Below are 16,586 nucleotides of genomic sequence, written 5' to 3'. Positions count from 1 at the left end.
CACACCCAAGGTCCTGAGCTGGATATCATCATTCTTCTTTGCCTTGGTGATTCCCTTCTACTTCTGACTCTCTCTCTCTCTCTCTCTCTCTCTCTCTCTCTCTCTCTCTCTCTCTCTCTCTCTCTCTCTCTCTCAGGGTAACACAGAATTTTCTCTTTTTTTTGTTTGGCTGGTGCAGCAAAAGCCTCAGGCTCCTTGCACCATATGGCTAATGATAATGATAATAATATTGTAAACTCTGCTGACCTGGTGGTTGTGCTGGAGCATAAACAAGAACATTTATTATTATTATATTTTTTAAATAGTAGAATAAGTTTGTGGTGTGACATTTTAAGAAAATAGTGTGAATTTTAAAAGAAGACTGGTGAGCTGTATTTTCAATTTTTCATATTCTGATCCTAGAATAATTTATTTTGTTAACTGTGTTTGATATGATATAAAATGTCTGATGGATATATGCAAAAACACGAATCTGGTTATGAAGAAAGAAAAAGTTTAAATAATCATGTAAAATTTCAGTATCATTAATTACATATTTTACAATGTCACTGCCATAATTTCTCATTGACATAAAGGGTTTGTAATATTTAAATTTAAAGGGTTTTGTAATTTTGTAATAATGGAGATGAAATTGGAAGAGAAATTGTTGAAATTAAATATAAAAATGCAACTGGGGGTGGATGGGATCTATCCAGTTATATTAATGAGGCATAGGAACTAAGTAAATCCTTGGCCATATTTATGACAGCATCTTTGGATTCTGGAGAGGTCCCTGTGGACTTGAGATGTGGAAATATATCCCTACTTCACAAAGAGGGATCAAAGGCAGATATGAGTAATTACAGACCTGTCAGCTTTAATTCAGTTGAGCCGAAAATAATGGAGTCACTGGTTAAGAAGTAATGCAGGATCATCTAGACTGAGATGCAGTTATACTGCAGTCACAGTACAGATTTGTAAAAGGGCAGCCTTATCTGACCAATATGATTCGATGCTATGATGCAGTAACAAAGGTAGTGGAAACTGATACTACTTTGTTCATAAAAGAGTGCTGTACAAGTTGGAGCAGTGTGGTATTCAGTGCAAGTCACTGCTATGGATAAAAAAGAAATGGTTGAGTGGATGAAGACAGAGAATGGTTATCAACGGATGATATTAGGATGGAGTCTCACAAGGTTTGGTGCTGGGCTCGTTGTTTTATGTATTTATTTATGAAATTGATGAAGGTATATTAGCATTAGCATTAGTTGAGGCATATGATGCAAGAAAGCAAGCTTATACAGCATCAGCCAAAAAAAAAAAAAAAAAAAAAATCCTTCCCATTTCACCTATCCGATCACTTCAAATGTCTGTCTAGTTCAGCCTTAAATTTATTTAAGCTATCAACTTCCACAACAACAGATGGAAGTCTGTTCCAGCAATCAACTACCTGCTGACTAAAGGCAAACTTCTGCACATCTATTCTACCTCTGTCTTTCCTCAATTTGAATCTATGTCCCCTACAAGCCTACAAGTTATTTTTTGTAGGAATTTTTTCCTGCCATAAAGTGTGGTTCATGTGTATTAGTCAGTTAAACCTCGGGCTGTCATGCATTCCCGTACTTCATCCATCCATCCGTATCCTCCTAGGTCTTCCTCTTCCTATATCTGCAATAAGGCCTCTGAGGTTGGGATTATTCATACTACCAATTTTAGACACACACACCAACCGTTTATGACTGAATAATTGAATAATGGCATAATTGAATAATGAAATAAAATAAAATAAAATGATAGAAAAGACTGTAAAATAATATTTACAAAAAACTTTTAATCATTTACAAAAAAAAAACAAAAAAAAAAAACTAAACTATAACAAAAGTAAAATAAGTAAATAAGTTAAAATGCATTAAAATATAAATATAAAAGCGATAAAAAGACGATAAAAAACACTAGAGCTTTCGGAGGTGTCTTCCTCCTTCCTCAGTAATGTGGAAGGAGGAAGGAGGAAGACACCTCCGAAAGCTCTAGTGTTTTTTATCGTCTTTTTATCGCTTTTATATTTATATTTTAATGCATTTTAACTTATTTACTTATTTTACTTTTGTTATAGTTTAGTTTTTTGTAAATGATTAAAAGTTTTTTGTAAATATTATTTTACAGTCTTTTCTATCATTTTATTTTATTTTATTTCATTATTCAACCAGTCATAAACGGTTGGTGTGTGTGTCTAAAATTGGTAGTACTTCCTCTTCCTTCTTTCTGGAGGTATCCATTCCAGGATAGCTTTTGGATATCTGGTTTCTTGCATCCGTTTTACATGTCCATGCCATGTTAAATGCTTTTCTTTGATACTATCAATAATATTCTTTTTCACTTCCATTTCCCCTCTTATGTCTTCATTACATTTTATTTCTCTTCTAGAACTTCTTGCTGAGCGTCTCCAAAAAACCATTTTTGTGGAGAGCAATTTGTTTTCTCCTCACCTATTCAACTTCTAGGTTTCCGCTCCATACAATAAACGACTTAGTATAATCATCTGAATATAAGTTTCTTTGTTTTATTTAGAATATTTTTGCTCCATAGAATAGAATTTAACATGCTGATAGCCTTTCTGTCATCTGCAATTCTATTATTGATCTCTGCTCGGGATGATCTGTCACTTTGTAAGTTTTGATCCCAAATATTCGAATTTATCAACTTGTCTTTGATTTTAAAACCTTCAATTTAATATTTAGAATGTGCCCTGATCCCGAAGACAACATTTCAGTCTTGCTAAAATTGATTTTTAGACCCCATTGTTTATATTCCTCAAACAATTTATGATATGCATTGTCTGCATCTTCTAAGTCTTGTACTATCACCACCTGATCATCTGCAAAAAGTAAATTGTGAATATAGATGGTCTTATTGATCGGCAATCCCATTTTATTGCATTTTTTTTTACCAGGATCTTAGGCAGATGTCAATATAAATTTTGAAAAGTGTTGGTGACATGCAACAGCCTTGTAATAAGCCTTTTGAAGTGTGGAATTCAGGTGACAAAGCTGGTCCCACTTTTATTCTGCATCTGTTATTCCTGTAAATTGTCTTAATAATGTTAATCAGTTGTCCCCCAATATTTGTCTCTTTCAGTGCTTCCCATTAGATTTTCTTGGAACACTGTCATATGCCCTTTCAAGGTCAATGAAAATCATAAAGATTTCTTTTCCTTTCGATTGATATTTTTCACGGATCTGTCATACTGTTGGCTGACACTATATAAACTTGCTTCCTTGCATCATTTTGCTGCTACTATTAGTAATACTAATAATTACTGCATAGTCACTGGGATATTACTGGGATATCAGAGATGTGGGGTCACACAGATATAAGGAATGCAGAACTGGAATTTGGGGAGTACAATGTGTACAGGAAGAATAGGAAGGGAGGAGGGCTTATGCTATTAGTTAAGAAACACATAAAATCCAAAGCAGGGCAGTCAGTCGACATCACTGGACAGTGCAGTTTCAAATCAGTTTGGTGTAACATAAGTACTGGGAGATCAAAATTGAGAGTAGGAGTTTGTTATAGGCCTAATGACCCTGATGAGTATAATGAAAAACTCTACAGGGAAATAGAGTGGGCCAGTACATCAGAGAGTCTTATAATGGGGGATTTTAATTTCTCAGATATTGACTGGAATTTGTGGGTTGGTCACTCACACTAGCAAGGCTTTTGTAGATTTATTGGATGATTGTTTTCTACAGCAGCATGTTTGGGAGGCAACTAGAGGGAGTAATACTCTTGATCTGATTATCAGTAGTGATTCTTTATGCATTAAGAATCTGCAGATAAAGGAACCACTAGGTGGCAGTGATCACAGTGTGCTGAAGTGGGATTTACTCAAAGAGGTAACTACCATCACAGGTAAAGGGAGGGGTTTTTGCTTTCGTAACGGCGACTACAGAGGTCTGAGACAGTATTTAAATTCTATACGGTGGAACCAACTGATGATGTTACCAACAGCAAATTCAAAATGGGTAGCATTCAAAAAATTAATCTTTGAAGCTACTAGGCTTTAAATACCAACTAAGAAATATTGTTCAAGGTTTAGGCCTAACTGGATGTCAGATGAACTAATGAGACATATGACAGAGAAGAAAAATGCATGGGATACATATAAATTAATGGATGACATGTAAGCCTATGATAGATATAAGCTGGTCTGTAACCAAGTCACAAAGGAGATTAGGAAGGCAAAGGGAGATTACGAGAGATCTTTGGCAAAGGATGCAAAGAAAAACAAAAAAAAGTTCTTAACCTATGTAAACTCTAGAAGGAAAGGGATGAATCAGATTGGTCCACTGGATATTGATAGTTCAATAATTGATGATCCTGCTTAGGTGGCTAACAAACTAAATGAGTATTTTGCATCTACATTCACACATGAGGAGTTGTTCAAGGAGCGGAATGCCAGAGGAGTATTTAACTCTGGCAGTAAGCTAGATAATCTTGTAATAACTGAGTAAAGTGGAGGAAAAATTGTTGAAGATAAACATAAAAATGGCACCCAGGTGGATGGGATCTATCCAGTTATATTAAAGGAGGCAGCAAAGCAAATAAGCAAACCCTGAGCCATAATTATGAGAGCTTCCTTGAACTCAGGGGAGGTACTCATGGACTGGAGATGTGCAAATGTAACCCCAATTCACAAAGGAGGATCAAAGGGCAATACATTTAATTATAGACCTGTTAGTTTAACTTCTGTTCCAGGGAAATTAATGGAGGCACTGGTTAAAGAAGCACTGCAGGATCATCTAAACAAGATTTCAGTTATAGCTCGGACACAGCATGGTTTTGTTAAGGGACACAGCATGGTTTTGTCTTGTCTGACCAATTTGATTGGATACTATGATGTGGTCACAAAGGAACTGGATGCAGGGAATAACTGATATCATATATTTTGATCTTAGAAAGCCTTTTGATACTGTTGCACATGGAACACTGCTGCACAAATCGGAGCAGTGTGGCATTGGAGGCAAATTGCTGCTATGAATAAAGGGATGGTGAGTGGGAGAAGACAGAGAGTGGTAATCAATGGACACTGCTCTTCGTGGACTAATGTTATTAGTGGAGTCCCTCAGGGTTCAGTGTTGGGTCCATTGTTGTTTTCTGTATTTATAAATGATATTGATGATGGTATATCAGGCTTAATGTCCAGGTTTGCAGACGATACAAAGGTTGGCAGGGTTGTTAAGGACACTAATGACAGCATTGTGCTGCAGCAGGATCTAGAAAAGTTGAGCAGATGGGCTGAGAGGTGTCAAATATAGAGGAATTTTTCTAGCGGGATAAGGAGGTGATTATCCCCTTGTATAAGGCAATGGTCAGGCCACACCTTGAGTACTGTATACAGGTCTGGAGGCCTCATTTTAAGAAGGATGTAGAGCTGCTGGAACGAGTACAGAGAAGGGCAAGATTAGTGAATGGAAAGAAGGGTTGCTCTTACGAAGAAAGGCTTAAGTTTTGCAGATTACAATCTGGAGACTAGGCACCTGCGAGGTGATCTGATTGAAGTGTATAAAGCCTTGAATGGTTTCAGCATGCTTAATGCTGATGGGATTCTTCCTCTTGCTGAGAATAATCACCTGAGTGGGCATAAATTCAAATTGAGGAAAGACAGTTGTAGGATAGATGTGTGGAAGTTTGCCTTTAGCCAGCAGGTAGTTGATTGGTGGAACAGAACTTCCATCCTTTGTTGTGGAAGTTGATAGCCTAAATAAGTTTAAGGCTGAGCTGGACAGGTATTTGGACTGAACGGAGAGGTGAAATGGGAGTGTGTTTTTTTTGGCTGATGCTGCATAAGCTTGCTTTCTTGCATCGTATGCGTCTACTAATGCTAAATCCTAATGCCAATGCTGATTATGTGAATTGTGTTTCGTGACTGTATAATTCTGTCACTTACCACTTGTTTGGAGAAGAGAGGAATTTGTCCTATCTATTTGGGGTATGACATAATCCTTGCAAAAAAAGTCATTGTGAAACTATATTTTTGTAACTGCTGAATTGAGGCAGGGAGGGGGGGGGTGCAAGCATTTTGACTTTTAGCCAAAACAGGTACGATGCTGAAGGTTGTAGGCTGGTGAGGTTTTTGCGGCAAGTGGGCCCTAAGACCAGTTCCTTACCACTAATTATGCATTTTTCAAAATAGAATTTAAGTTTTGTTATCTACATTCATATTTATATATATATATATTTTTACATTTAATAATTAAATACGAAAATCCACCAATTATCATATAGTACTAATTAATATTGTTGCACTATTATTATTATATAATTATAAAAATATTGCTATATTCTGAGGAAGATGCATAAAACGTGAGAAAGCAATATAGAAAATTTGAATGTTATTAAAAACTATATATTCAAAAGTCAGTATGAGACTATTTTTTGGGACAAGCTAGTTTTAAACTCAAAGGATGCATAACATTTGAAGGCTGCCTAAGTGGCTGTGAGTCAGACACTCCTGAATAAAGACTATAGTTAGCCACTTTCAGGTGAAGCACCCCCAACCCGTGAGGTCATCCAGTTTTTTCAGCCTGCACAACATACTGATTGGTCTGTGAACACAGATTGTGAACACAAATACAGATTGGTCTGTGAACACAGACCAATCTGTATTTTGTGCAGGCTGAAAAAGCTTTATTATTCTGTCACCTTTTTATTATATCTTTACATGATGCTGTATGCAGTTCACTCTTTTGAAGGGTTAAATAGGTTACTGTAATACGCAACAACAAGAAGTAGCCTGATGTAGCCGAGTGGTCAGGAGTGAGAGTGTAGTAGCATACACTGAGTGAACCGGGGTTCCAGCCCTTGACTGCTGAATATGATTAACGTTTCTATTGATGATTTATTGTAAACTCCACTGACCTGGTGGTTTTGCTAGAGTATAAACAAGAACAATAACTGGATAGCATCTGTAAATTAAATTTCTTTGAACTTCTATAAATTCCACTCTGCAATGTATATGCATTTCATTAGTTGGAAATGAGTGTTCAGATATTGTTGAGAGTATAATAGATATTGCATGAAATTATATTTCTATCTTATTCAATCATATTAGGCACTTGATCTAGCAGCTCAAGCTACACAGGCTTGCCAGTACAAAGACTGGTGGTGGAAATTGCAGTTAGGGAAATGTTATTACAGGTATGCTAATTTACAAGGTATAATTTAAAAAGTAAAATTTATACAAGGTAGGTTCAAAAAGTTCCAGGACTGAATTTTTATTTAGTGTCAAAATGAATTTTTATTTAGTGTTCAAATTCAGAACACACTTTTTTGATCATTTATATATTTGCAGAAAAGCTTCTTTGAAAATTTCTTGACTGCATTTGCAACATAACTTCTGCTTCACCAGAAAATCATTTTTCCTTTAATGAATTTTTTGGGTTGGGAAAACAATAAAAATCACAAGTTCAAGCAAATAGGGAGGATGTTGTAAGACATTTAGAGAGTGTTTGGTAAGGTATTCGGAAATTATTGTCCAAGGAGCATAATAGAGTAATTTTCAATATTTTTCTTTTTCTTGCTCACAGATCATGTCTTCTTTATGGTTTAATTTCTTAATGACTTAATTATTTATATTCACATAGTCTTATTAATAGTATGGGCTTCATAAAAAATTATGGTGCCTCCGTAGCCAGGTGGGCAGGAGCAGCAGTGCGTAGCACACGCTTCTTGATTAGACTGGGGTTTGAGCCCGTGACCACCAAATATGGAGGATGCGGAAAGACCAAGGAATGACCACTGCATATCCCCGGAGCAATATGGCCTTAGTTGCTAATGCTCCTGAAAACCAAATAACAAACAAAAACAATAATAAATTATGTCTTTATGGTAAAAGTCTAATTTGCATAATGTTGGTATTAGTTTTACTGGTGGCAAACGATACAAGAAAGCAAGCATAAGCCAAAAAAAAAAAAAAAAAAAAAAAAGAAAAAAAAAAAAAGAACTTCCCATATCGTCTGCCCATCTCCAATAATTTGTCTAGTTCTTCCTTGAATTTATTTAAACTACCCACTTCCGCAACAACAGATGGACGTTCATACCAACCAACCTGCTGACTGAAGCCAAACTTCCACACATATATTCCACAACCATCCTTCCTCAGTTTCAATTTATATCCCTTTCATCTGTGTAGTGTGAGCAAGACAAAGAATGCTGTCAGCATTGAGCTTGCTTAATCCATTCAAAGCTTAAACACCTCACAGGTTCCTATTCTCCAGATGCTGCAATTTGCAGAACTGAAGCCTTTCGTGGCAAGACCACACTTTTGTTCCCTTCACTAATCTCATTGCCCTTCTCTGCACGCATTCCACAGATCTATATCCTTCATAAAATGAGGCCTTCAGACCTGTATGTGATATGGCATACAAGTCTGGAGGTCCTTGTTCAAGATATGGCCTAACCATTGCCTTGTACACTGTGCTGCCACTTTATTAGGTACACCCCTGCTGTGCACACAAATGGCTTGTCCCACAATGTTGCAAGTCACATGACCACATGTTCATATAAATTCAGCAGAACAACCTTTCTAGTATCAGTTAAGTGTACAAACCGTAGCAAGAATGGGGAAAAAGAGTGATCTAACGGACTTTGAACGTGGCATGGTAGTAGGTGCAAGACGTGCTGGAAAGCATCTCTGAAATGGCAGTTCTCCTGAACTTTCCACACACGACAGTTTCAAGGGTGTATCGAGAATGGTGCAACGAACAGAAAAAGTCTCTCAACAGCACTCCTGTGGAAGAAAATCGCTTGTTGATGAGAGTGGTCAGAGGAGGATGGCTAGAATTGCGCAAGCAAACAGACGGGCCACAATGTCGCGCATCACATTAGAATACAACCTTGGTGCACAGAACAAAATATTGCAATGGACCACTAGTCGCACTTTGTCACAAATGGGCTACAACAGCTGATGGCCACATCACGTACCTTTGTTATCGAAGAACAAGAGAGCACGCCTCCTGTGGGCACAGCAACACCAGCACTGGACTATCGAGGATTGGAAAACAGTTGCTTGGTCTGACGAGTCGAAGTTCCTGGTTCATCATGTTGATGGAAGGCTCAGAATTTGGCGAAAACAACACGAATCCACGGACCCGTCATGTCTGACGACTACTGTGCAAGCTGGTGGGGGCAGTGTTATGGTGTGGGGAATGTTTTCTTGGCACACATTGGGTCCATTGATACCCATAGATTCACGTCTAATGCCACATCGTACCTAAACATGGTTGCTGACTAAGAGCATCCTTTCATGTTGACAGTTTATCCTCAGTCAGATGGTTACTTACAACAGGATAATGCACCTGCGCACAAAGCCCGAATCACTATGGAATGGTTCCAGGAACATGGCAATGTCTTTTCTTTGCTGCAGTGGCCCACTCAGTCTGCGGATCTCAATCCTATTGAATATCTGTGGGATGAGCTGGAAAGGGCTGTTCACTGCAGGCCTACACCTCTGTCGAATCTCAAGGAACTGCGTGACACACTCATGTCTGCATGGTACTCCATTCCTGCACAACGTTTTCAGCATCTTGTTCGATCCATGCCTAGATGAATTCTGGGTGTTTTGAAGGCTAAAGGAGGCTCAACACGCTACTAGGTAGGTGTACCTAATAAAGTGGCAGCACAGTGTATATAATACATAGTGTTAATTGTAATACATCTCCGGGGGTTCCCCCCCCAACTCTGTGCCAGGCAATGTGGTGAATACAAACTCTGTAAAGGCCAGATTTATGTAGGTTACTGAGTGTTCGTGTAATATTAGTGTTAGTTGTGTTCATCTGGCCTCTTAGCCTAGGGGTTTTTGTTTTCACACAGAAACCCCTAGTTTACCAACCAGCACCATGCGGAGGCAAGCTGGGCAGTAGGGAGTGTATAGCATTGGCAGGGCGAACTCTGAGGTAGTGAAGGCTATAGGCAGGAAGAGCCCACTAAAAAAGGGGGAGGGAGCAGGTGGGTGTCAATTCCCACCCCAGGGGTATGCCCATCCTACCCCAGGGGGTGGGAATTGACAGAGGCAGTGGAGGTGACCGCCAGGCAAAGAAGGGGGGGGGGGTCCCACCAAGGGTGGGGGAAGTGAAAGAACAACCACCCCAGTGGTAAGAATGAAGGATCATAGGGTGAGGGTCCCTATGTTGGATTTCCTTTTTGGACACATTATCCCATGTCGACCAGTGATCAAGCCCTACTGGCCAAGGTCTGCATCCCAGAACATGCTGACTAGGTAGCCACAGCATGGTACAGTGGTTTGCGGGCATAATTCGTTCCGGAAATGTGCTCGTAATCCAAAGCACTCGTATATCAAAGCGAATTTTCCCATAAGAAATCATGGATACCTAGATGATTTGTTCCAAAACTCAAAAATATTCATATACTGTAAAAATGATTAATACAAAATACATACATACCTTTTCATATTTTTAATATTTAAATTTAATATACATAAAGCAATCGGATTTGTGGTAGGACGACTTTCACTGTCACTAACGGAATCACTGCTATCTGTTGACTCTTTCTTTTTGTGCGACTTTAACAAGGAACCTCTCCAATGACACTTGCTCCTCTTGAGGATTTCGCGGAAATATGACAATTGCATTGTCGTTAAACAGATTCATCGCTCGCACTATTACAAAAATGAGGAGGCACGCTTGATACACATAAACAAAGCTGTGCGCGTGTAGCAATTGAATAAACAACACCGTAAAGGCAGAGATACACTATTAACATCTCACATTTTACTAAAGCACATTTCTAGGGGTTACTACCACAAAACAATTAAAACAGTTTCCAGTTACATTCCTGCTAGTGGAATCTGGTAGTAAACTCGATCTAATTGCATTTATGATTATACTGATAGCTGAAATTTTGTTGGTTTTTACGTTATTATGGTGAAATGTGTTTCCTCTTCACTGATATAAAAAACATTAAAAAAAAAAAAATACATTTTCAGAATCTTCTCTTCATTCATATCGTGTTGCGTTCGGTTGGGGTGATTCTGCGTTCGACTGCCATTTCTTGTAAACACAAAGGCAAATCATGCATAAGTGAATTCGGTTCGTGTTATATAAGCTATCGTTCGCATATTTATAAATCGTGTATGATCGAATTCGTGTAGTGTAAACACGTGTTATACGAGGACTGACTTTACTCGTATTGCAAGACTTCGCTCGTTTATCAAGTTAAAATTTATTAAAAATTTTTGCTCGTCTTGCAAAACACTCGTAGACCAAGTTACTCGCAATCCAAGGTACCACTGTATCTGCTTGGATGGACATGAGGCCATAAATGGTCTTCTGCCCACCACTCAGTCTAGGAAGGTGGGATTGGAGAGACACAGTTTGTGATATTCATAACTACTCATTCACATACTACATTTATTTCTATTTTATGCTTTTTATTATATTTTATGCTATATAAATTTTATTTTCTTTTCTATTAAATTATGTTTTTTTGTTCTTTTTTTCATGCATCCATCCTCTTTCTCACACTGGGGGAGGGGAGAATCCAGTGGTGTGTAATGAATTTAAGATAAAGTACTTTATGATTAGCTTAAAATAAATAAATTAATTTAAGTTTAAGAGCAGCTAAATTAAGGGCTAGTATTAATACAACTTGATAAGAATTAAAATTTTGTGTCCTTTCTCGCTCACACCCATGGTTCTATTCATTCTCCTGCCTTGCATCCCCGGGCCCCTCAATTTATTATTCCTATTTAGTTGGGCGGGGGCAGTCCTGGCTGCATGTTTTTCATGCCAGGGAGGTATGCAGTGGGTGTATCGACGTTGTTAGTAGATAAGTTCATTTGTTTTAGTGTGTATATTTCAAAACTATATATTTAACGTGTTTTTAAGCTCACAGTTACAGTCATACCTTCATTCACTTCCTTTTACCAAAATTTGAACAGAAAAAGACTACATGTAAAAGTTACAGAGCAATAAAAGGTACTGAAGCCTATAACAGCTACAAATTGATCAGTAATAGTGCCACAGAAACAGTTAGGCTGGCAAAGGCAGATTATGAGAAATCGCTGGCAAAGAGTGAGGATAAGGAATTCTTCACATATATAAATGCAAAGAAGAGAAGGACAAACCAGATCAGATCCTTATTCAATGGATGTGGGATAGTTTTAGATACCCAGCTGAAGTTGCAGATGATGTTATGTATAGTTATTATGTATAGATAATTAACGGAAGAAAAACCCTTTACATCAATGAGAAATTATGGGAGTGAAGTTGAAAAAAATGTAATTAATGATATTGAAATTTCACATCTTTATTTAATGAAAAAACTTTTGTGCCTACACCATTAATGCTGCTGGGGTTGATGGAATATACCCTATAATCTTAAGGGAGGCGGCAAGTGAGTGCATTGAGCCATTGAGGCTAATTATGAGAGCATCACTGGACCCAGGAGTGATTCGGTTGGATTGGAAAAGTGCCAGTGTATCTCCAATACATAAGGGCAGTTCTAAGAGTGAAGTGGGAATTACTGGCCTGTCAGTCTAACTTCAATAGTAGGGAAAATCATGGAGACAATGATCAAGGGTAGAAGTCAGGATCATTTAGATAGAAATGGAATTCTGAAGGATACTCAGCATGGTTTTGTAAAGGAAAAATCATGTTTAACTAATCTGGATAGCTATTTTGACAGGGTCACTCAAGAGCTGGACTTGGGAATAATTTCTACATTGTTTATTTGGATTTCAGCAAAGCATTTGACTCAGTTCCACATGAGCGGTTACTTTATAAGCTGGGACAGGTTGGAATCACAGGGAAAAATCCTTGGATGGATAGCAGAATGGCTTCAGGGCAGGAGGCAGAGGGTTGTGATAAATGGTTATTCCTCAGATGGGGGTTGATGTAAGAAGTGGGGTTTCCCAAGGATCAGTATTAGGACCACTGTTGTTTTTTATTTTCATAAATGACATCGATGAAGGGATAGAGGCCGTGATGTCTAAATTTGCAGATGATGTAAAGATTGGTAGAGTAGTTAATGATCACCGCCAAGAGCTTCTTCAGAATGAGTCAGAAAAATGACAGCTATGCTCTAATCCTGCAATGTGTAAGGTATTGCATCTGGCGAACAGTAACCCAAAATTAACTTATACACTTGGTGGAGTTGAACTAAAGCCAGTAGTAGAGGAAAGGGACTTAGGGACTTGGGTATTACAATACAGTCCGATATGAAGTTCTCTGAGCGTTGTAGACTGGTTGCAAGGAAGGCCTATGGTGTCCTATTGATAATTTATTGAACAATTGCTAGTAGAGATAAGGATGTCATAATCTCATCATATAAGGCTATTGTTAGACCACACTTGGAATACTGTGTTCAAGTATGAAGACTGCACCTGAAGAAAGGCATCATGCTTCTTGAAAGAGTCCAAAGATGGGTAACTCGCCTGGTGAGATCAGCAGACTTTGAACATGTGGGTTGCAGAGCTTGGAAACTAGGCACGTTAGAGGCGATGTGATTGAGGTGTTTAAGGCTCTGAGAGGCATAAGAAAAATGAACGAGGATGAAATTTTCATGGTTATAAATGATTCTAGAACAATGGGTTATAATTTCAAGTTATGGGGGGGGGATGTTTAGACTGGATTGCAGGAAGTTTTATTTTAGCCAGCTAGTTATAAATTTCTGGAATAGGTTACCTACATGTGTGGTAGGCAGTTTGGAGAAATTCAAAGGTCAGCTGGATAATTACCTAGGGGAGGAGGGGAACACATTGGTTGTCTATTTCCTTTTCTGTTATTAATTTTTTTTTTTTCTTCTTCTTCTTCTTCTTCTTCTCCTCCTTCTTCTTCTTCTTCTTCTTCTTATTATTATTATTTTATTATTTTTATTTTTTTGTTATTTTATTTTATTTTATTATTATTATTTTTTAAACTTTTTTTATTGTTTGGCTGGTGCAGCATAAGCCATAGGCTTGCCTTCACCATGTGGCCATTTCTAATACTAATACAGTCTGTCCTCGTATAGCACGATAGTTGTGTTCCTAGAAACCCTCGTGCAATGCAAAATCGTGCAATATAAACAACAGGCCCTATGGGAAAAGTGGGGTTAGGTGCCGACCACCCAAGATTGAACACACATTTGGAACCAAAACATTACCAAGCACAATAAATAATCGGGTAATTTTAATTGTTAAAAAATACTTACGTATTTTATAACGATTAAAATACGTAATAAAAAATAATATAATATATTTTTTTATTATATGTTAAATAATAAAAAATATTTATTTTTTTATTATTTATTATATTATAATAAAGTATTTTTAGTATTTTTTAATACTAAAAAAGTATTTTTTACGAATAAAATACGTATTTTATTACGACTATTACGTAATAAAATATTGCTAATGCTTTTGCTTCTATCGTAAGCAAACTTGTTTTTTGTTTGATTTTCTATCCAAACAGATAGAAAATCGAAAAACAGATAGAAAAGACAGCCGTTCCATCTCTTCCAATCCTTGTGTCTTAATCTAATGGATTTTAATTACACTTTGAGTTGTTCCCGCTATGAAAGTTGTTTTTATTTTCTCTGCATTCTTTGTAATTCTCGGCGTTGCCTCATTTAGGTCTGTAGCACGTGCAATATCACATGGTCTTTCATTTCGCTCAAAGCGTTTCACAATTTCATATTTTTTCTCTATCGACAGAGGCGGTCTGGCCATAAGCCTTATCCGGGAAATCCCTGTGGGCCGGAGGCCGGTGTGATTTTGGCCATAAACCGTAGTATGAGGCCACTATAAATTTTCCTGTGTAAGAATTTTTGACTCAGTCCGCCTCTGTTTATCGATATTGCTTCTTTTTTTTTTTCTCTCTGAATCTGCAGTGTCTTCGCCAGGATGCTTCCTTTTCACACCTTTTAAGTATTTTACTCATTTTTAAAACACAATTACAAAACGAGGAGGCACGCTTGATACACATAAACAAAGTTGCTCATTCACTCACTTTTGCTTCCTTGTTGGGTCACTCTCTTTCACTATAACTTCACATTCTTTATCTTTCATCACAATTTCAATTTCGCTCTATCACATTCATTCAGTGCCCAGCACTTTCACTCAGTTCTTTCACATTTATTCATTCTACATTGCATCCCCTTGCATTTGTCTTACCTTAAATAAATAGATGAATGCTACATTGGTTAGAGACAAATTCTCTTTGCAGTAGATGGTGCCAGGGGGATAGTGAATATAGATGCAAAATATCTATTCAGTTTGTTAGCAACCTGAGTAGGATCAAATCAACTGTTAATATCATTCGTATTTAGCAGACCAATGTGATTAACCCCTTCTTTCCTTTCTTCCTTCTAGTGTTTACATAAGTGAAGAAGTCTTTGCTGCATTTCTTTGCATTCTTTTTCAAGAGATTTCTCCTAATCTGCCTTAGATTGCCTATCCTTCTCTTTGACTTGATTGCAGACTAGTTTATATCTACTATAGAGTCTGTATTACCTGATAATTTATGTTCATCCCACATATTTTCTTCTTTGCCTCAAGTAACATCACTTCATCTGACATTCATTTAGGTCAGCCTTAAACAGTATCTCTTAGTTGGTGTAAAAATCTAGTAGCCTCTACAATAACAATCTTGAATATTATTGTAGAAGTTACTCAATATAGAATTTGCTATTGGTAACTTCATCAGTTGGTTCCACCATGTTGAATTTAAAAATTGTCTGAGACCACTGCAGTCACCTTTATGAAAGTAAAACTCTTCCCATTGTCTTTGACAGTAGTTACATCTCAGCGAATCCCACATGAATAAACTGTGATCATTGCAATGTAGTGTTTCTTTTATGTTCATATTGTTAATGCATGAAGAGTTGTGGCTTATGATCAGATTGAGTATTGCTTTCTCTTTTTGCCTATCTAACATGCTGGTATGAAAAAGAGCCACCTAATAATTGCACAAAAGTTTTGCTACTGTGTTATGACCAACCTTCAAGTTCCAATTATTATCTGGAATTTCAGATCCCCTATTATAAGACATTTTGATTTATTGGCCTACTCTGTTTATCTGTATAGTTGTTCATTATACTCATTAGAATCATTATGCCCATAACACACTCCTACTCTCATTTTTGTTTTCCTACTTCTTATATCATCCAACTGACTCATCATTGCAGTGTTCACCCATTTCAGCTAGAGCCCACTGCCTTAGATTTATGTGCTTCTTAACTAAGAACACAACCCCTGCCCCCTCCTGTTCTGTCTGTGCTTTCTGCACTCACTGTCCTTCTCATATTCAAATTTTCCATACCTTATGTCTGAGTGACATCAATATACCTAAAATGTCTGTATTTGATGATGTCAGCAGTACTACTTAAAATTCATCAGATTTATTTACTGTGCTCCCAGCATTACTATACACTCAACTATATATGCACTTGTTTTTACTCTTAGTAACCATAACACAGCCCGTGTATTTGCTTTTTCCACGAGGGCATCCTCAGCAGGCCTTGAGAGCCCTGACACCTTGTTCCAATAGAAGCAGTGCAAGAATCACACACACTTCTGCCTGTAGCATCTGTTAATCTATTAGTCTGTGTAT

The 16,586-nt window shown here is 37.4% G+C and overlaps 1 protein-coding gene across 1 annotated transcript in view; it reads left to right on the top strand.

The window, feature by feature from the left end:
• The window catches only part of BBS8 (tetratricopeptide repeat protein 8), a 284,023-nt gene that overhangs the window by 84,654 nt on the left and 182,783 nt on the right, over positions 1-16,586 (top strand). The window contains exon 5 of the mRNA XM_090376638.1: positions 7,091-7,176. Coding sequence (XP_090232764.1) covers positions 7,091-7,176 — 86 coding nt within the window. The remainder of the gene's footprint in view (positions 1-7,090; positions 7,177-16,586) is intronic.

This window comes from Mastigoproctus giganteus, chromosome 6 (assembly GCF_048544385.1).
Source record: "Mastigoproctus giganteus isolate SK-2022 chromosome 6, ASM4854438v1, whole genome shotgun sequence".
NCBI lineage: Eukaryota > Metazoa > Arthropoda > Arachnida > Uropygi > Thelyphonidae > Mastigoproctus > Mastigoproctus giganteus.
This window is presented reverse-complemented; position numbering and strand designations above follow the sequence as displayed.